Source organism: Mastomys coucha, unplaced genomic scaffold (genome assembly GCF_008632895.1).
Source record: "Mastomys coucha isolate ucsf_1 unplaced genomic scaffold, UCSF_Mcou_1 pScaffold15, whole genome shotgun sequence".
NCBI lineage: Eukaryota > Metazoa > Chordata > Mammalia > Rodentia > Muridae > Mastomys > Mastomys coucha.
In genome coordinates this window covers 105,668,659-105,689,972 of record NW_022196897.1, presented here as the reverse complement: position 1 = coordinate 105,689,972, position 21,314 = coordinate 105,668,659, and the positions used below count along the sequence as shown (strand labels likewise).

Below are 21,314 nucleotides of genomic sequence, written 5' to 3'. Positions count from 1 at the left end.
GTGAGCTTATAGATCTAAACCCCACCAGCATGGCCAGGGCAGCATTATTATCCCCATTTTGCAGAGTTAGAAAGCTGAGTCAGAGGGTCGAGAAAGCTGTAAACTTGACCAGGTCACCAAGGTAGAAGGTGAATGACCCAGGTTCTGACCCTGGGTCCTGAACCTATATAGTTCCTTTTTCTCTGTGGGAGAAATCAGATGCGATCCAAACTCTTAATCTGATATCAGCCTCCCTTATCACCGCTTCCTAATCCAGTTGCCCTCCTCTAATTGATAAAATACTTTCTCCTTGTCCACACCATCAAAATGGTTCCACAACAGAAGCATCATTCCTTTTGCCCCGCACACTGGACTGCCCCTGCCCGGGCTAGAATGGGACCCTACCCCCATATCTTCTCATGTTCAAGAGCCTAACCACTTACCACTGGCCGATCCACGGAGATTGTATTTTCAGCTTCTCTGTGAAAATCACAAACATAGGGAATCTCAGTATCCCCCGGAACAAACAGGAACCACCCCCAATAATTTGTCCAGGTCGCATGGCTTCTTTGTGGTCAAAGATCTGAGATTAAATCTAAAAGAGCCTGGGACTAAACACTCATCCCAGGAGCCAGCCTCGTGTAGACGCTATTCCCAGGAAAGCCCAGGCACACAGCTACTTGTTGGTGTTGCCCAGAGCTCCCTCAAAGCATGGCCCAGCTGCCTAGCAACAGGCATAGCACCTCTTCCAGGGACAGAACTCAGAGAGGCAGAGTCTGTCAGTCCATCTGCAGACATGAAGCCTGGCTGGCTTCCCGAACATTCCAACTACCCTCGCTCGCTTATCATTTCTATAAATCTAATGTTTCTATAAAACAATGTATGTTTCCTTGTCCCTTGTCCCTAGAGGGTTAAGCTCCATGAAGATATCAAACCCCCTCTGTCTCTGTTTCTGTGATCTCTTTACTTCACCACCCCCAGGTTCTGAAGAGTACTGGGGTAGAATGCAGGATGAATGGAGTTAATAAATATCTGTGGGCTGCTCTGGTGCCACAGGGCTATAATTGCAACTCCTCTGGAGGCTGGGGTAGGAGGATCAAAGGTTCGAGGCTGATCTGAGTGAGTTCAAGGCCAGCCTGGGAAACTTTGTTAAACCTGTGAGACCCCAGGATTTCACTCCAGTGCTGTAAAAAGCAATCAAAGGACTGAGAGAACCCGAGCAATGGCCCAAGAGTGGAGAGTGGCAAAGGCCAGTGGGTGTGTCCCAAGAGTCCAATTGGTCCAGCTGCCTCCTGGCTATGGGATGGGTCCCATGAGTGACTTCTTAGGGACAGGTAGAGAAAGCCAGGCTGCTACTCACTCAGAGAGATTCCTCTTTTCAGAGAAGACCCGGAGGATGAACTCCCCCTCCTGGTGGGGCTCGTAGGTGGAGGGTACGATGACATACTCGCTGGGTGGCAGGCGGAAACGCTGGGACACCTCTCGCATGTTGATGTAGGTTTTGCTTCTGGCCTTGGAGGCATTGTACAAGAAGAAGTCCTTCTGCAGGTGTTGCTTATTCCCGTGCATCTGGGGACAAGAACCCAAGAGAACTGAGCCCCTTGGGAGGGTTGCGTGGACCTGCTCATAGTCCCCTCCAAGGGCCCTAACTCTTTGGTCATTCGTTTCACAGTCCTTACCTACCTACTTCCAGTTCCTAAGGCCTCAAATTGCTGAACATGACAGAAGTTCCACAGCTCACTTCCTCTTCTTTTTGGGGGGGAGGGAGGAGTGGGATTCAGAAATAAAGGTCAGGCCTATGTCTTTCCTTGACAGGGCCACTCACCAGAACTGATGATCCTCAATTCCAAATCCCTCAAGCTCACAAGTGCCCCAAAGATGGGGAAGGACTCTGACTGAACACTCTATTCTAGGAGTCAGCCTCCTTCAACCCAACTCTGCGAGTGTATACTTGCACGAGTATGAAAGAATGTGTGTGTGAAGGTTTGTGCATTTGATGGGCAGGGTGTTCCTGGTGGGAGGGAGAAAACCTACATTACAGGCATGGTACCCTCCTATCAGCCTCGCTCACCAACCCTACCAGGAAGCTTCTCAGGGAGCCACAGACAGACTTAGGACCCCCAAGGAATGCTGCACACCACGGCTGGCCGCTGCCACTGCTATACCTCTTTGGGAACCTGAAAGAAAAATAGAAAAAGAACACCTCTGATGTGAATAAGGGTACAGAGTTGGCAGAAGGGAATGCCAGCACCATGAGAGTGACTCTAGGCTCTAACTCCTGCTACCACCCACCTGGCCAGCTTCAGTCCTGCCCACTGCCCCTGTGGCATTTACACTGGTTACAGATGTGTGGGCTTGAGAGCAGGAACCCTTGTGGTCCCTGGGGACAATGAAAGCCAGTTCTCCCTGCTGGAAAAGTATGTTGTTTCCTGTGCTGAAGCTGAGGTCAACTTCATACCTCGTAGATGGCGAAGCCAATGGTGAAGAGGTTGGCCCCCAGCTTCCGGTCCTTGCGCCGATTCTTCTGCATCAGAGCCACGAGGAAGCTGCAGATCACCTCAGAGTCGTCAGGGTCATCATCCTCCTCCAGAAGCTTGAGACGGTACTGGGGGTTGGTCCAGAAAGTGTCTGTGTCCCGAGAAAAGAAATGCATGTTCAGATACACCTCTTAGAGAAAGGGCAGGAGGGAAAGTGAGACAAGGAACTGGTCTTCTCTGTTTCCTACGAGGGAACTTTAAGATTTGTATTGATGTGTGTATGGGTGTTTTGCCTATATCTGTGTACCACATGCATGTCTGGTGCCCATGAAGGTCAGAAGAGAGCCACCATGTGGTTTCTGGGAACTGAACTGAGGTCCTCTGAAAGAGCAATAAGAGTTCTTTACCACTGAGCCATCTTGCCAGTTCCCATTAAATGGATTTTGACTTAGAACTAGGGCAGAATTCACAGAAATTTCTGAAATGGCTCTAAGTTATTGCTGCCAATTCATACTACTTATATAAATGGAATTCTCAAGATTAACAGTTGTAACATCAAAATATTCATCAATTCCAAAAATATGTTGAAGATGCTCTGTGTCCTATGGTATCTAATATTCCACAAGATTTAATTTTTTTAAAAGATTTATTTATTATATGTAAGTACACTGTAGCTTTCCTCAGACACATCTGAAGAGGGCATCAGATCTCATTACAGATGGTTGTGAGCCACCATGTGGTGGCTGGGATTTGAACTCAGGACCTTTGGAAGAGCAGTCGGTGCTCTTAACTGCTGAGCCATCTCACCAGCCCCAAGATTTAAATTTTTGAGCAAAAACAAACAAGTGCATCTATATCATTAACATATAAATAAATGGCAAACTTACATGTATACCAATGAAGTGTTTTAAAATAAAATAAATTTATTTTCTTTTAATTTTTTACAACAATTCTCCTGACTACATCCTGCATGCTGGGATTAGAGGCATGTGCCACCATGCATGTTTTATTCTCTGTGTGTGTGGGTGAACTTCATGCATGCTAGGCAAGCATACTATCAACTGTATTACACCCCCAGTCTCCCGAGTAAATATCTTAATGACTTAATATCAGTAAGTGTTGATTTGCATACCTATTTTATACACATATACACACAGGGTTGTATAAAAACTCCTCACTGAAAAGAAGTTACCTGTAAAAAAGCCTGCTTCCCATTCCAGACAACCGTAAGATGCCCTGTGCCTAGGTGCTTGGCAATTATTTATGGAAGGTATGATTCAAGCCTTTGTCTAATTATTGGTGAGTGGGACCCCTACCCTTGTACTGGCTAGTTTTATATCAACTTGACACAAGTCAGAGTCATCAGAGAGGAGGGAGCTTCCTCCTTTCTGCCATTGATAAAATGTCTCCATAAGACTGGGCTGTAGCCGCGCAGTGGTAGTACATGCCTTTAATTCCAGCACTTGGGAGGCAGAGGCAGGCAGATTTCTGAGTTCGAGGCCAGCCTGGTCTACAGAGTGAGTTCCAGGACAGCCAGGACTATACAGAGAAACTTCTGCCTCAAAAAAAGAAAAAAGATTGGGCTGTAAGCAGACAAGCCTGTGGTCCTGGGTTCTGTAAGAAATCAGGCTGAGCAAGCCATGAAAAGCAAGCCAGTAAACAGCAAACCCTTTCATGGCCTCTGCATCAGCATCTGCTTCCAGGTTCCTGCCCTGTTTGAGTTCCTGAATTCTTCCGATGATGAACAGTGATGGGAAAGACCGAGTAAACCCTTTCCTCCCCAAGTTGCTTTGGTCTCGGTGTTTCACCACAGCAACAAAAACCCAAACTAGACCAGTGCTTCTGCAGGTGGCGTTGCACGGTCTGGATGTGCAATGCTGTTATGTCTCGTCCTTTCGGAACGTTCATTGTCTTTGACACCTGATAGCTCTAAGTTTTACCGTTTCAGCCTACTCCTCAACTGTCACTGGTCTCTAGGATCTGGCTTTATGTTTCTCCTCTGGATTCACCTGTGCTGTTTCCATAGGCATCTGACCCTCTCCACTGTGTGCGTGTGTGTGTGTGTGTGTGTGTGAGAGAGAGAGAGAGAGAGAGAGAGAGAGAGAGAGAGAGAGAGAGAGAGAGAGAGAGAGTTCTCTCTTTTCTTTTCTCTTCTTTCCTTTCCTTTTCTTTTCTCCCCCCTCCCCAACCCCCCAGAGACAGAGTTCCTCTGTGTAGCCCTGGCTGTCCTGAAACTCTCTGAAGCTCAGGCTGGCTTCAGAGATCTGCCTGCCTCTGCCTTCCAGGTGGGGATTAAGGGAGTGTACTACGGAAGCCTGGTCCTGGTATGACTTCTACTTTCTAACTGACCCCTACAATCCAATGACACCTGAGCTATCTGACTAAGCTCAGTTTCTCTACCACTCTTTTCTTCTCATTTTTTTTTTACTCAATTTTCATCATAAAATACTGAGTCTTGTGTGTTTATGGTGTGTGTGTTTTGGTGTGTGAAAGCAGGTGCATGCATGGCAGGAGCATGGAGGTCAAAGGGCAATGTTGAGCATCTGTCCTCTCCTTCCATTTTGTTTAGAAGTCTCTGTTGTCTGCTGATGTGTGTGCTGGGCTAACTGGCCCCTGAGCTTCTGGGATTCTCCTGTCTCCATTTCCCATCACTAGAATGATGAACATACTACATAGTGGGCCTGACTTTTGTGGGGTCTGAAGATCCAGACTCAGTTTATCAGGAAAGTTCTTTATAGGCTGAACCTTCTCTCTGTCGTCTTCATTGAGTTTTTATCATATAACTAAGTCTACTCTAAGATGTAGATGACTTCAGTTCTCGATTACAAATCTTTACCATGGCAGTCCATATGTGCCTCAAACTCTTCACATCATAAACTAAACTCCTCTTACTGTAACTCCACAGCCAACCACATAGAAACCACACACCAACTTTTGTTCTGTGTCATTTATATTACAGTGTGGACTCATCTGCCCAGGTCATTGTACTGGGACCCTCGGTACCACTCGTTCTTCCTTGCCCAAATCTGAATTCTCCCCTCCATCTCTGAAGCCACTGACTTGGACATGCATTCAGCATCTCTGCCTTGGACTAATGCAGTAGCTGCCAGGTCCTCAAATATACCTTCAACAGGATTGACGTGATATTCTCAGAGTTTCCTGCTTCAGTATTTGCTGCCAGCAAAGGTAGCAGGGAGTTGCTACAAGCTCCCTATTGGAGGTTCCTCAGCATGTTTCCTTCCTTCATTAAAGCCCGAGGAGGCTTTAATAAGGCAGTGCATTCCTCAAGATTGGGACGGGCTCAGTCAATGATAGCTAGTGTTCTTCTGCTTGGGGTGAGCTCTGCCTAGACCTTCTCCCATCCAGAGGCTCTCCCACCTGGGAAGTTCCGGCAGCCTCCAGCAGAACAGCCTCTCACCCAGCGGCCCTCGTTCACAGACACTGTCCAGGTCTGAAGCTTGTCGGACTCCAGGGCGTCAGCTGTGAGGTTGCAGATCTCCAGCTTCGTGAAGTGGTAGACAAAGTCATCATACGACATCCTGAGAGGTTGAAAGACAAGAAACTCACACAGGCTGAGGAAGGGAACACTCAAGGGCTAATACAGCACAATAAAGTCCCCCAGAAGACCCTGATGTCACTTTGCTTGTTCGACTGCTTTCGAGAGACAGAATTTCATCCTGAAGTCTTGGTTGACCTTGACTTTGAACCCTCCTGCCTCTGTCTCCCAAATGATGGACTTACAGGTGTGTGCCTGGCACTGCCACTTCTGACATATCTATCTCACACTCTCCCCGTGTCTTATGGTCATGACTCCTCATTCGTCGTCACTTGGGAAAAGATAGTCTTAAGGCTGATGACATCATAGATAGATGCGTCTGGGTCCAGAGGGCACCAAAGGCATCACAGGAGACGCTGTTGTCAGCTGAGACTCAGAAGGCTGACATGACCAGAATAAGGCTGGCACCGGGTATCAGGTAACAAAAGCCCCTTGGTTCAGAAGAGAGCCACGTCAGGGCCAGTGCCCAAGGGTAGCTGCTGGAACAAGCGCTGCCATGGGAGGGCCTGGGTCTGAGCTCAGTCACTGCCATGACCTGGCACTCTCTTTTCAGAACTTCATCTTTGCTGGGCCTTGAGCCCCAATGGGAAAACAGGGCCAAGATGTACCAAAGATGGAACCTGGTGGCTTCTGACTGGGAACTGAGATCTCACCTCCCTGCCTGGGTCATGAACTTACCAGAACTCTCCATCCTCGGTAACCTGGTGCTGTAGACGGGCCTTCTCATCTTTGTCCACAAAGCTCCAGTCCTTCCAACTGGTAAGAAAACGGAGGGATTAAGAAAGGAGGGGGAAGAAGGAGAGGTCTGATGTGGGCTGGGACAGAAGATCAGAGAAATACAAAGCTGGAGAAGCCTATAGCCAGACCACAGCCAGTATGAGCCATCAAAATGCAGCTGTGGCCTGCTGCCGTCAGTGCGAGGCCTGTACGAAATTCCCACCATCTTCAGTACTAAGACCAAGCCCCTTATTTGGGTTCACAAAAGCTTGACTGTCTCTGACTGAATCTTCTAGCCTCCTCATTAAGAGACTGAATCTGCAAGTAGGCAAACTGGGATTCTCTTTTGGTCACAGTCAGCTGTATATCATCCTTAGACATGACACTTGACCTATCACCTTTGACTTCCTCAGCTGCAGAAGGGAAATGACTACATCATCTGTCTAGGAGCTATGATGAATTCATGAAATAACTCGTCGAAACTGTTAGCTTGCTGACCACCGAGTTGCTAAGAAAAGATCATGTAGCCTGGTGGTGGTGGCACACGCCTTTAATCCCAGCACTTGGGAGGCAGAGGCAGGCGGATTTCTGAGTTCTAGGCCAGCCTGGTCTACAGAGTGAGTTCCAGGACAGCCAGGGATATACAGAGAAACCCTGTCTCTAAAAACAAACCAAAAAAAAAAAGATCATGTAACAGGAAAACAACCCGGCACTGTTTCTAAGACTGGCTGCTTCTTACTCTTTTCTCCTCTCCAAAGAAAGCAAGGAAGCACATTTATGTCTCAGGCTGGGCTAGAATTAAGCTAAATGGGGTTTCGGGTGTGCTGGGAGTTGGGGGTGGAGATTTCTGAGAGACACGCCCCCACGCGGCAGCCCCTAAGAGAGAGAGGAGTCAGCAGGAAGTGTGTCCAGGCACCGAGTTAGTCTGGAAACACAGCAAGGTCGTCGTGGGTGACTTGGGCCAGTGGAAGAGATGAGGTACTGAGGGCCTCCCACAGCACAGAGCAATGTTCACACAGCAATACCTCCAGGTAGCCAAGGTAACTTCCCATCCCACCCAAAGTCTGATCCCGCCCCTGAACCCTAACCCACAGGAACAAGTCGGTGTTTCTGTATTCCTCTCTCTATATCCCTAGATAGTCAGCTGCAAGAATGGATCTGCCATTTGGATGAGTGACAAGGGTGAGGGATACATCAGGATGCAGGAGGTGGCAAGCCCACGTTCAGCATCTTGTGTGCCTACTAAGAGGTGAATTATTCACAGACTACCTCAGTACTTAGCCCTGTGCCTCCTAGTTGGTAGGTGATGAATAAACACTGGCTGAGTGAATGAATGTGTGACCAAAAAGAGCCAGGAGTGGCCATACATTGCTATGTACAGAAGTCTGTAAGAACAGAGCTGCACAAGGCCTGGGTGTGGGCCTTTCCACTGTTGAGTTTTAGGGTTCAAACCCAGGGGGCTGCCTGTCACTTAGCAGGACAACTTGGCCTCAGTGACTGAGAGAACTCTAGAGGGGCTTGTAAAGTTTTGAAACCTTTGAGATAATTTCTCCATGGTGGTTGTCTTGTTCCGAGTCTGTTCTTTTCAGAGAAAAGCAATAAAATTCTTTCACGGGTCTTGAGGGGTTTTGTATGTGGGCAGCCAAGGAGAGGCTCTTTTGGTCTCAGTTAAGTGCTTTCCCCAGCTGTCACCTTTACCCCTCGTAAGGGCCACCTGGACACAGTAGGTACTGCTTTCGCTCTGTAGGTGCCGTAAAGGGGACACTAAGAAGGGATTTGCCTGTTTAGTTCAGAACCCTGATAGAGGCTTCTAGAACCATTCCCCTCAAGCCTATAAGCACCATCATGCTCACCAAATCCCCGGCTCCCCTGCTTTCACCTCCTGCTCTTTTGAGGAGCCCACACCAGTGTCCTCTGCAGGTCACTGCTTTGAGGGTAATCTTTCACCAGTACCAACAATACTCTCATGGTTCGGTACTCAACCCATTGTGGCGCCAGGCTCTGTTGCCCGCCCGTGGCCTGCCTCACCCGTCACTCCAAGAGCCGTTCCACTCCACTTGGCCCCAGGGGTTCCGCAGCCGCACCAGCTTCACCTTCTCACCTTTGAACAGGGCCTGGGGCAAAGAGACACAGCTCTGAAGCTCAAGCAAGTTTGGAAAGATGGGCATCTGACTTGGTCTGAGGGCTGAGTAGAAGCTGAGAGAATCCTGTATAAAGGTTGCCTGCCTGGTCCTGGCCAGGTGGACCAACCAGAAGCTTGCAGAGAGGGTAAAGCATCTGGCTATTGTAGGTGCTGGTGGAGGGAGATAAACATTTATGATGAGGCTTTAGAAACATAGTAAGTATTTCTGTTAGACTTTATTCTTTTTATTTATGTGAATGTATGTTTACTCATGTGAGTTTATGGGCACCACATGCCTTCAAGTGCCTAAGCAGGCCAGGGGTTCTCAGAACCCCTGGTACTAGAGTTAGAGGTGGTTGTAAGTAACCTGATGGTGCTGGGACCCAAACTCAGGTCCTCTGGAAGAACAATAAATGGTCTTAACTGCAGAGCCCCCTCTCCTGCCCTTATTTATATTTAATGTGTATATGCATGCATGCATGTGTGTGTTTGTGTGTGTGTGTGTGATGTGAGGATGTGTGTGCACGTGCCTCAGTGCACATGTGGACAACAGAAGACAACTTTTTGGAGTCAATCCTTTCCTTCTACTGTGTGTTCCAGGTTTGAGCTAAAGTCTTCAGACTTTCGCAGTGAGTGCTGTGTGGGTGATTTTTTTTTTTTTAAAGATTTATTTATTATATGTAAGTACACTGTAGCTGTCTTCAGACACTCCAGAAGGGGGCTTCAGACCTCTTTACGGGTGGTTGTGAGCCACCATGTGGTTACTGGGATTTGAACTCAGGACCTTTGGAAGAGCAGTCAGTGCTCTTACCCGCTGAGCCATCTCACCAGCCCTGTGTGGGTGATTTAAGACAGGACCCTGGTGGCGAAACTACAGACTCCTCCTCTCAATGGACCAATTAGAAAAAGATGCCCTATTCTCCAGTCGTGTACAGCGGGGGATGCAGACACTGCCTCTCTTGGGCCATTTTTTTTTTTTTTTCAGGACACAACCTGTCCAATTGCATACTACAGCCTCACAATGGTCCTGCTTGGCAAATGACCCAGGGCACTTCAGAAACCCCACAGGAAGCAAAATGAACATGAGTAAACAGGAAACATGGCAGTAAACAAACTCAACTTTGTAGGACAAAAGCAGTGTTTCTTAATTGTTCCTTGGAAACAACTAGAAAAATTCCAGTCTTCCGCATTAAAAGAGAAAGGCCAAGGAAATGACTCATCTGGTGAAATGCCTGCTGGTCAAGAATAGAGACCCAAATTTGGATTCTAGCACCCACGTAAAAAAGATGCCACAGCAAAATATATCTGTAACCCCAGCGCAGGGATGGGGGCAATCCTTGGTGTTCATTGGCCAACCAATCTAACCAATTGGTAAGGTTCAGGCTCAGTGAGAGGCACTGTCTCAAAATAAGATAAGCCACTGAGGAATACCCAACACTGACCCCTTGCCTCCACGTGCACACATGCGTAAGTGTGCACGTTCACCACGCACAGCTGAACCAAGAAGATCAGCGGCCAGGTCTACCTTGGGTCAGTCCCATAGGTCCCTTCCGCCCTCAGGAACCCAGCTTGGACCTGACTGGAGAGGTCTCTGGGTGGTGAGAGAGGCCATGAAAGTTAAGTCCTGACTTTAGCAGGTCATCTCAGGGGTTTCCTGGCCCCACCAAGCTCCAGCAGACTCACCTCCTCCAGCCCCGTGACTGAATAGGCATGCCCTTTCACCAGCCCACAGGCCATTCTTGTTTCATACTGCACCGGAACAATTGTCTGTAGAGTAATAACCAGACAGCCTGTCAGGAGTTGCGGTGGGGGGAGCAGAAGTTCTGCTGATTGGAGAAAAGGGTTCATGCTGGCCCTTTTCTGAGTTATCTCAGACTAAGGATGACTCGCTTCCCTGACATTATGCCTTACAGCCAGGATCAGACCCTCGCTGGTTTTTTCAAGAGGAACAGGAAGATGCTGCCCTAGTCCTCCAAGCTGACCTTGCTGTCCTGACAGCCAGAGAGCAAGGTGAGTCTTGGAATAGAAGGTGAATAAAAGAATTTCCCCTCCCTTCTAGACCCCCTCAGCAGAGGAAAGGGGGACTTCTGGGGTCTGCACCTTCCTCTGAGCCCATCTAGAGTTGACTATTCCCCAAAGAAGGATTTGAGAAAGGGAGTTCTCCTGACATCATCTCACCAACCTCACACTTACTAGAACATGAAACTCAAGAGAACTCTGTCCCTGCTCCCAGTGCTGGGAACATGGAGTAGTTCCCTGCTGTGACAGGACTATGTCTGAATGCAGGGACAGCTGTCCCAGGGGCAGAGATGTTTAAGTTCTAGTTCTTGAGGGTTCTTTGGCACAAGTGTAGATCACCATGGCCCTCTGAGCCCTCGATGGGCATCCAGCATCAGCTGGCCCAGTAACAACAGCATTGGGGGAGCTTCTGGGGGCCACGTGGGTGTGAAGCTTTCTTCAGGATGACAGGTGTAGGTGAGACTGGAACTTTTTTCGCCTTAGTCTCTTAGAGTTCATCAGTTTGACCCAGATTAGAGTAGGGCACTCACTGATCCACTCACCTACATCTCAGAGGCTGCCTGAGATGGCTTTTGGCTCTACACAGCCTATCATTTTGACCAGCAGTTTTACTCTTGGTACTCTCCTATGGAAACTATTATGGGTGTATACAAAACTGTCTTTATGCTTATTATAACACTTTTGAAAAACAGACTTTAAAAAGCCCTCTAACTTTTCAATAATAATAGAGTGTTAGTAAGTAAATTATAACACATTGGCATATTAGGATATTGTACAGCTACTAAAATGATATAAAAGAATACTTAGTTGCATTTTAAAAATATGAACCTCAACAATAACAAAAAACAGGTTTGCAAAGATGTAACATATAAGATACATAACATAAGATACAATTTTAAAACAAAAATATAGTTCAAGCTTGTGCCCAGAAGGACCATATACCAAGTGCTGGGCAGTTATCTTTAGATGGGAAAATACAGGCTAAATTTTCCTCCGTGTTTTTCTGTATGGCATCAGTAAGCACATGTGCCCTTCCAAGCAGGAGGATGCAAACACTACAGGGTAGGAGCCCTGTGTTCCTTATAGGAGAGTTACCAAAAGAGGGGGGATCTGTTCTGTTGACACTGACTTCAGAAGGATGGGCCATGCAGATCTGGGGGTGCTAGTCAGTCTCGACATTTGGAGATGTACACACCCGTGACGGTCTGTCATCTGAGCCCCTGGGGTCCAGGTCTGAGTCTCTGAGCAGCGAGTTATCCATATTTCTCACCATCCGCGCAATCAACTCCCCCATGTTCAGACCAGAAGGAGAGGTTCCGTAAGTCATGTTCGTGCCATCCTGAGGCCCGATGGGAAGGAAAGCGGAGAACCCAGGAAAGGGAAAGAGAACAAACAAGGGAGGGTGGGAAGGGAAGGGCACAGAAAGGAGGAATGACAGGCAAAGCAAAAGAGGAGAGAGACATCAACAGGGTACAAATGCAGAAAAGGTGCAAGACAGTGATAGGACAGGAGAGTTTTCCCTGTGGTGACAACCAAGCCTTCCTACCCACAGGGAGTGCTAGGGAGAGAAAGAGGCAGGAGGTGGCTTGCCCCACCCCGTACTACTATTCCCAAAGCAGCCCTTGAGGAAACCAGTCTGTGGTGGGTCCTCTCCTTGTTCCTGCCTCAGTTCATAGGATCTTGATACCCTGAGAGAGGGTCAGAGAGATCAGCCAGACAACAGCACAGAGCCCAAGGACTGAGGTGATGTCCAAGCTCAACGACTACGGAGCTCTCTAAGAGCAAAGATCCACAGCCAGCGATGTGGTTGACTTGCAGGTTGGCTCGTGCTGAGCAGTTCGGACAAGCGAGGCCGATCAGTGGGGCTTCTGGATCTGTTCCTACCAGGATTCTAGGGTTTGGAGTGTCAGTGCTCAGCCTTTTTTTCTTGGGAAGCACCCCATCCTCAGGAAGATGTTTCCACACAAAACTGTCCATTCTAAGGTTAACAGTCACCCGTGTTCTTCGTTTTAAAGTTAACAGTCATCCATGTTCTTTGTTTTTAGAAGCAAGACCTCACTATGCAAGTCAGGTTGGCTTCAACTTTTAAATTGCTGGAATTACTGGTAGTTTCTTTTAAAAAAAAAAAAATTGGGGGGGGGGCTGGCAAGATGGCTGAGCAGGTAAGAGCAGTGACTGCTCTTCCCAAGGTCCTGATTCAATTCCCAGCAACCACATGGTGGCTCACAACCACCTGTAATGAGATCTGACGCCCTCTTCTAGCGTGTCTGAAGACAGCTATAGTGAATTATGCCAGAGGGAACGGGCTGGAGCGAGTGGGTCTGGAGCAAGCTGACCATCCTGAGCTAATTCCCAGCAACCACATGATGGTTCACAGCCATCTGTACAGCTACAGTGTACTCATACACATAAAATAAATAAATATTTTTAAAAAAATGTTTTTGTTGTTGTTTATTTAGTGTGGGGAGGAAGTGCATGCAGAAGTCAGACAACAAGTTTCGGGAGTCCATTGTCTTTCTACCATGTGGACCCCAAGGATCAAACTTAGGTCCTCAGGTTCAGTCGCAAGGATCTTTACCAGAGAGCCATCTCACCGATGTGGCTCCTGCTTTTAAAGCATCTGCCCCACCTCAGGAGGAAGCTGTGTGTGTTGTTAGCTGAGTGAAAGGCTTCCCTGGAGTCATACTTACATCGATGGAGCAGCCCATGAGGGAGCCTCTCTCGATAGCTTTCCTCATGATCTTGTACATGTCACTTGGAGCATCCTTGATCTCAAAGAACTCTGTCACGCCCCCTGTGAAGTCCTCCATGGCTTCTGTGGTGTTCCCGCCTTTCAGAGCTTCATAGGAACCGTGGAGCCTTAGAGAGAGGACAAAAGCCAGTCTGGAGTCTAGGAATTCCAGGAAGCATGATCAGCTGAGTTAACACAAGGCCACAGAGGGCCAGAAGCGATGTCTCGACTGTCCCCATTTCCCACAGCACTTTCCCACCATCTGCTAAATCTAGCGGCAGAGGTGGAGGCCTAAGGTAAGAGACAACCTGGCCTTGTGAACATGTGACAAGTATATGGATTTCAGCAAGTAAGATCCTAGGAGGTAACCCAAGGGAAGCAATGAGCTGATCCAAGACTTGAAACACCTATCAGGAAGGCAGGATCAGAGAGCCAGCTGTAGGAAGCTGAAGATTTACTGCACACATCTTTATACCTTTTTGGTTTTATGTTTTTCAGATAGGACTCCTACTGCCCGGACCTGATCTCTAGCTGACTCGGGGTCTTGACTGAACTCCCACAATCCACATGAGCATGTATTCGCATGCCTAGCCTAATGTGAAGGAGACTGGCTGAATCTTGAAATCCATATCCATCCCCCACCTATCCTCCCCCGTAGTCCTGTTTCCCATCCTAAATGTTGCTTTACTTGGCATAAGCCTTCTCCAGTAGAGCACTCCAGAACTCATTGCGGTGGTTCGATTTGGTGAAAACCAGCTGATTGTTGTAAGTTGGCAGACAGTCATCGATAACCACATCCACCCAGTCTCCATAGCGCCAGAACTGCAAGAAGCAAGAAGCACAGTCACCTCTGTGGACTGCCTGCCTGGTTCCACATCCTACAGGCTGCTGAGCCAAAACCCTGCCGTTTCCTGGGCTTTGCATCCTGAAGCTTGCTCATCCTAGTCTGGCTTTTGAGTGTGTAAATTTTTCCCTAGCCAGACCATGAACTTCTGCAGAACAGGAGACTGCATACCCCTTAGTGTCTGCCAAAAGCCCAGCCCAGTTCTGGACATGGTAGGTCCTCTGTGAACATCGTAGGGCTTGAGACTTTTCTCCCTTGCTCATAGGTCTGGGACAGACCTGGTTATGAGTACTCTCATGTATCCCCAAGTGATTCCAGTGCATGCCCAGGATTGAGAACTCATGAGTAAGGAAAGCTGTTGGGCTAACTAAAGTATTTCTCTTTATCCCACTTTTTTCTTTCCTCCCTTCCCTCCCCTCCTTCCTTCCTATTGTTTTTGAGACACACAGGTCAGCAGGCAGGATGCCTCCCTCCCTCCCTTTCTGGGCCACAGTATCAAGTATGTGAAGTCAGGGGGCACAGATAAACAACTTTTATTTTCTAGATACCCAGGCTAGTCTCGAACTTATGATCTTCCTGCCCCTGCCTCCTGAGTGCTGCTGGCATTATAGGTTTGCGGCACCACTCTCAACTGATTTATTTATTTATTGATGACAGAATGTAGGACTTAAATGGAAAAGGGGGTGTGCACGGGATATGCTGAGGTACCATACAAGTGGGATGTCAGCTGATCAGTTCGAGTTGTTCTGGACACTAGGAGTCTTCAGGGCCAGAGTCACACTGTTCAGAACCACAGAAAGTTCCAGATCCCCACATGCAGGTTTCAGATCTGTTCTGGTCCAGCCCAGAATTTGTCAGTGCCCAGAAAAATTCTAGTGGATAAATTCATTCCAGAACCAATAATTTCAGGGCTGGGTCAAACTAGCCACTAAATACCCAGAAGACTAGAATTTTCTTGCAGGAACTAGAAAGGTTAGTGATAGCAGTAGGAAGGTAAATAGACTCCTCCGTCAAGGGTATAGGGTCATGAACCAGGGATCACAGAAAAAATAAAAAAAATCCAACACTTTCAGGCTGAACATCTTTTTTTGTTTGTTTGTTTTTGTTTTTGTTTTTTTGGTTTTTGGTTTTTCGAGACAGGGTTTCTCTGTATAGCCCTGGCTGCCCTGGAACTCACTCTGTAGTGCTAGGATTAAAGGTGTGCACCACCACGGTTCCGGCCCAGGCTGAGCATCTTAAGAACCTGTCTGAGGGGGCTTCAGGAAATAACATGGCAGCCAGGCAGCTGGAGGACGAAAATAGATACCCAAGCCAGCAGCCAGGATGCCTTTCTCTCTCCCTTTCTGGGGCACAGTGGAAAGTATGTAAGCTGGAGGGCACAGATCCACACCTGCTTCTCTACAAGCTTGTAGCTGTAAATGGGGCATTGCCCACAGGTAGGTGTGTGAGCCTTTCCTCAGCCAACTGGGAAGTCAAGGCCCGGAGACCAGGGGTGGGCAGGCTGTGGCTGTGTGGGGCTATACTTGTCTGAAAGTATCTCTTGACTCGGAAGAGACTGAATGTTTCTTGGACCTTGTAGCCAAGTTAATAATATGCCTTGAGATCATTTAGGGCTGTGCACTTAGCCTGCTGGCCTCTCTGCATGCAGCCTGTTGAAGCTTAATGGGCCTTTTGGAGAGCAGTGTAACCAACCTCATTATGCTTTCTATTTCCCACGTAATCAGCCTTTACAACCTACGCTAAACGCACTGCTTTAATCTTAAGTTATGTACTCTGCCGTGACCGTGACCTAAGATTATGCATGCTGCGGTAATAATTTCCTGAAAACAACCAAGAGGTTGGATGCAACCGTAAGCAACAAATACCCCATGTTGGAAGCAACATGCGGACGCAAGTTGATAATATGTCTGTGGTTTTGTGCTTTTAAGTGATGTCTGGGTGACTTGGGGACCAGTAAAGTGATTTCTTTCCTTGTAAAAATCTGTTCAAGACTTCTGCAAAGAATTTCTGTGCTGTTCAATGAGTACAAAACAAAGCCCTCTGTTAGGCACGGATTCAGATAGACAGACAGACAATCAGACACACACACACACAAACAACTAGGCAACAGACATATGACACAGGCACAGATGAGAACAGACACAGACAAGACAGCAAACACATACATACATTAGACACACACGTGACAAGGACAGACAGGTCACACATGCGTATGAGGTATGTGCACGCACCACACACACACACACACACACACACACACACACACACACACACACACACACATACATTAGATACACAGGCGACAAGGACAGACAGGTCACACATGGGTGTGACATGTGTGCATGCACCACACACACACCAAACTAGAGAACACACACACACAAACACACCAGACTACAGAACACACACACACACATACACAAACACACACCAGACTACAGAACACACACACACACACATCAGACTACAGAACACACACACACACATACACACACCAGACTACAGAACACGCACACATATACACACACACACCAGACTACAGAACACATGCGCGCACACACACACACACCAGACTACAGACAAGAGAAGGTCACCTGGTTTTCATTCCTTAATGCAGCACAGAGCATGTTGGTGCCTTCTCTAAGGTTGTCTTCAATGCGTTAACTGAGGTATGGCTGCTGTCTCAGCCACACCCCCGTTTCCTCACCTGGAAGTGGAAGATCCCCGCGTAGTTTTCAGTGAAACTTTGATCATGGGGTATAACTCGGAAAAGCAGCCGCTCATTCAGGGTCAGGCAGGCGATGGCTGCAAGAAACCAGCAGTCCCCTGCGAGCAAACAGACCCAGGTAATCAGATAGGGGCTTCCCCTCTGGGAAGAGCCTGCTCAGCCCCCAGTCAGAAGCTCCCTCAACTAGGTGTGAGGCCAGGCAAGGAGATTGGCAGGGACCTGGTAACTCATTCTCTTAGGACTAGATGCTTTCCTAAGGGCATCCGATTCCTCCATTTACAAAACACTTCCTGCTATGGTCTCAGTGGAGACAACAGTGGTAATTATGGCTGTCTTCTGTCTTTGTAGGGTGAGCCCATTTCTCCTTCTGGCATCAAGGAAAAACAGTATCAGAGAACCATCAGCTAAGCAGATGTGTGTCAGAAGGCAGGGCTGTTGGGCAAGCTGCCGCAGAACCATTCTACACAGGGCACTAAGGCTGGTAAGGGACATGTCTGGCACCCCGACAGTCCCACAGCTATCTATCTACTGGGGGCACAGGCTAGCTGCCACGCTGCTGGTGGGAAGAGAGGCTCACAGTGACCCAAACCAGCTATCTCCCTCCCTTGACTCAGCTCAGAAGCAGTGTATTGTCTGAAGGCTCAGGGCTTAGTTTGCCCACACTCTCCAGGCTGTGTCCCTCAGGTGCCGGAAGCCACAGTACCCGAGGAGTTCTCAGCCTCTCTTTCTGGAACAAAGTGAGCTGGTATTTTTCAGTTGTTCCTGCCTTTTGGGGTCAAGTTTTAAATAGTCTTTTAATATTCTCTCCAGTTTCTCTTCTCAGAGCTTGCCTATAGTCTGCCCAGGGAGGAGGCTTCCAGAACAAAAGGTGGAAGGGAAGGAGGGGAAGGGATGTGGAACAGCCAAGCCGACAAGTTGACAGAACCTTGGCCTCTTTCTCTACATGGCAGACACCACCTCTGTCAAAAGACTTCCTTAGTGTAGAGATGCGTGATCTGCCGACCCGAGACTGACATACACACGGAAGAAGGACAAAACTGACCCCCACGAGGTGTCTTCTGACCTTCACAGGTATATGCCATGGTATGTGCACACAGACAGACAGATAGACACATACACACACACACACACACACACACACATTAAATAAATAATTTTTTAAAGATTAGGAGATGCACTAAAAGAAAAACCAGAATGTATCCCTTCATACCCTGAGTAGCGATCTCTCTGGTTACCTAGCCCTAGGTTGCCTGGCAGGACATGGTGGAGGGAGTTTCCTACCTAGATCTCCTTGACAGATGTCAGTCCTGTTGGCTCCACCAATGATAAACCGGGGATTCTCACAAATTTCCTGTGAAACAAGAAGGAAACAACCAGGTAATGCCAGTAATTGTAGGAGTCCTGGACTGAGCTGATGGCCTACCGCACTGGGACCAGCGGCTTTACACTCACTGTCCCTCTCGCCTCTCCACAGCCATCCAAGTGGAGTGCCAGCACTCTTCTTTTAAAACCAGAAAGCTGAAGCTCGGAAGTTGGTGTATTGGTGCACATCTGTAATCCCAGCACTGGAGGAGCTGAGGCAGGAGCATGCCTAGTTCAAGGCCAGCCTGGGCTTCATAGGGAGACTCTGTCTCAAAACGAACAATAAACATCTGAGGGTCAGAGAGGGTAAGAGAATGCCTCAAAGCTGTCCTGTCTTCTCTCCACACCATGTACTGAGTAGCATGCACCTTGGGGGGTGGGGCAATGTGACTGCAGAACTCCTGGCTTTGTTTTTTCTAAACCAGGGGAAAGGATGCTAGAAGAAAAAGAGAAAGAGGAGGAGGAGGAGGAGGAGGAGGAGGAGGAGGAAGAGGAGGAGACCAATCTTCCCTTTTAGGATTCTGGACACAGACCTTGGCAGTTGGGGAAGCAGACAGTAAATCCCATGTGAGCCCCACCTTGCCCTCTTAGTTTGTTGGAAAAGGCAAACACACCCACAGCAGCAATGGCGGCAGTCGCAGTTGCCAAGACTAGGTCACGCGCAGCACATCAGCAGCCAACAGATGGCGCGCTTGATTTCATTCAGTGTTTGCTTCATTTTCATTTATTTTTTAACATTTAAACTCATTAAAGATTCAGTGTTTTGATTTTGATGTTGTTCTTCACAGCTTCAAGAAACCTTGTAATTCCTGCAAAATGTTCTGTGCTAGCTAGTTTTATGTCAGCTTGACACAGCTAAAGTTATCTGAAAGGAGGGAGCCTCAACTGAGAAAGTGCCTCCATAAGATGTGGCTGTAGGGCATTTTCTTAATTAGTGATTGATGGCGGAGGTCCCAGACCATTGTGGTGGGGCCATCCCCGGGCTGATGATCCGGGGTTCTATAAGAAAGCTGGCTGAGCAAGCCATGAAGAGCAAGCCAGTAAGCAGCCCCTCTCCATGACCTCTGCATCAGCTCCTGCCTCCAGGTTCCTGCTCTGTTTGAGTTCCTGCCCTGCCTTCCCTCAGTGATGGGCCACTACCTGGAAGTGTGAGCTGAAATAAACCCTTTCCTGCCCAAGCTGTCTTGGTCGTGGTGTCTCATCACAGCAATAGAAACCCTAACTAAGACATAGTCTCTGTCTTTCTGTCTGTCTCCCTGACTTTCTCCTTCCTCACAACTACACAATTCTCCCAAGTGAGCTGAGCTCTGCCCTCCACACTCAGGATGTCTCAATCATACTCCATAGAAAGGCACATCCATATCATACCACAGCTCTCCTGGTGTAGAAAAACTAAAGGCTGGGGGAGGGAGTAAGCCAGCGACACGGGTATCTATTGGGTGGGAGGGTCTGGGGATGCGAGGAACTTGGAATATAACTGTTTAGAAGTAGTTTTGACAGAAAACCCATAGGATGTTTTATATAACTGAAAGGTAGAATTAAAAGAAAAATATGTTTAAAAGGCAATCTGTAAAAGTTGAAACCAAACAGAGAAAATGGGCCTGAGCAAGCAGGGCTGACCAGAGTGAGCGGGCTTGACCAGAGCAAGCAGAGGTCCTAAAACTCAATTCCCAACAACCATATGAAGGCTCACAACCATCTGTACAGCTACAGTGTACTCAGATACATAAAATAAATACATAAATCTCAAGTGACTTTTGGTGATTTATCTCTTTGGGAATCTATCCTGAGGACAGAACCTAAAACCATAAAGAAATAAGAATCAGGCTGGCAGAGTGCCTGCTTAACTAGCACAAAGCTCTGGGTTCAAGCCTCAGTGTTGTAAACCAAGTGTGGTGGTGATGCCTGTGATCCCAGAGCTCAGCAGGCAGAGGCAGGAGGAGGGGTTTTCAGCATCCACACAGTAGCTCACAGCTGTCAGCACCTCTCGTTCCAGGGGGTCCAGCACCCCCTGAAGGAAGGAGCGCATTAGGCATACAAATGGTACACATGCACACAGACAAACAACTCACACACATAAGATAAAATGAAAATAAATAAAACCTTTAAAAAAAAATCAGTGAAGCAATTATACTGTGACCATCTATAATACATACACACGCACAGAGAAACCCTGTCTCGAAAAACCAAAACAAATAAACAAACAAACCATGTATATGCACATCAGAATCGTATTCAGCTAAAGAAGGTTTGGGTCAGTGGGAATGGTCAGCAGGCGAAGGTAACCAACTGTCCAGCTTGATGTCAGGAGCTCAATACTCAGAGCCCATGTGGTGAACAGAGAGGATCAGCTCCTACAAGCTGTCCTTTGACCTCCACACAAACACCATGGCACACACCTCCACATACGTATGCATGTAGGTGCACGCCTGTGATCCCAGCACCTAGGTAGGTACATGCCTGTCTCAGAGAGCAAGGAGTTAAAGTATTTTTGGCTACTCACCGAGTGTTAGACCATCCTGTACTTCATGAGACTGTCTCAAAAGCCAAAAAAAATTCTTTTTAGTTTTAAAAAGGAAAAAAAAAAATACAAGGGTGAATACTTGGGAAGAGGAGAAAGGGCAGAAAGAGTAATGGGGGAGTCTACATCTATAGCTAATCTATATCGATGTCTATATCTCTGTCTATGTCTATATATCTATGTCTATATTTATGTCTATATCTATAATGAAAGGATCATAATGCAACCCATCTTTTATATGTGTGTACATGCGGAAGC

At 47.7% G+C, this 21,314-nt stretch overlaps 1 protein-coding gene across 4 annotated transcripts in view; it reads right to left on the bottom strand.

Moving 5' to 3' along the window:
- Nucleotides 1-21,314, bottom strand: part of Capn3 (calpain 3) — a 47,077-nt gene that overhangs the window by 7,405 nt on the left and 18,358 nt on the right. For 2 of the 4 annotated variants that reach the window (XM_031371604.1, XM_031371605.1), the window contains exons 2-14: nucleotides 18,455-18,524; nucleotides 17,153-17,271; nucleotides 14,290-14,423; nucleotides 13,561-13,729; nucleotides 12,066-12,209; nucleotides 10,535-10,618; nucleotides 8,758-8,843; nucleotides 6,691-6,768; nucleotides 5,835-5,995; nucleotides 2,438-2,607; nucleotides 2,145-2,156; nucleotides 1,340-1,548; nucleotides 423-459 (exon numbers count right to left, since the gene is read on the bottom strand). In XM_031371604.1, the coding sequence (XP_031227464.1) occupies nucleotides 423-459; nucleotides 1,340-1,548; nucleotides 2,145-2,156; nucleotides 2,438-2,607; nucleotides 5,835-5,995; nucleotides 6,691-6,768; nucleotides 8,758-8,843; nucleotides 10,535-10,618; nucleotides 12,066-12,209; nucleotides 13,561-13,729; nucleotides 14,290-14,423; nucleotides 17,153-17,271; nucleotides 18,455-18,524 (1,473 nt within the window). The remainder of the gene's footprint in view (nucleotides 1-422; nucleotides 460-1,339; nucleotides 1,549-2,144; nucleotides 2,157-2,437; nucleotides 2,608-5,834; nucleotides 5,996-6,690; nucleotides 6,769-8,757; nucleotides 8,844-10,534; nucleotides 10,619-12,065; nucleotides 12,210-13,560; nucleotides 13,730-14,289; nucleotides 14,424-17,152; nucleotides 17,272-18,454; nucleotides 18,525-21,314) is intronic. The other 2 variants (XM_031371607.1, XM_031371606.1) reach the window with 1 other exon arrangement.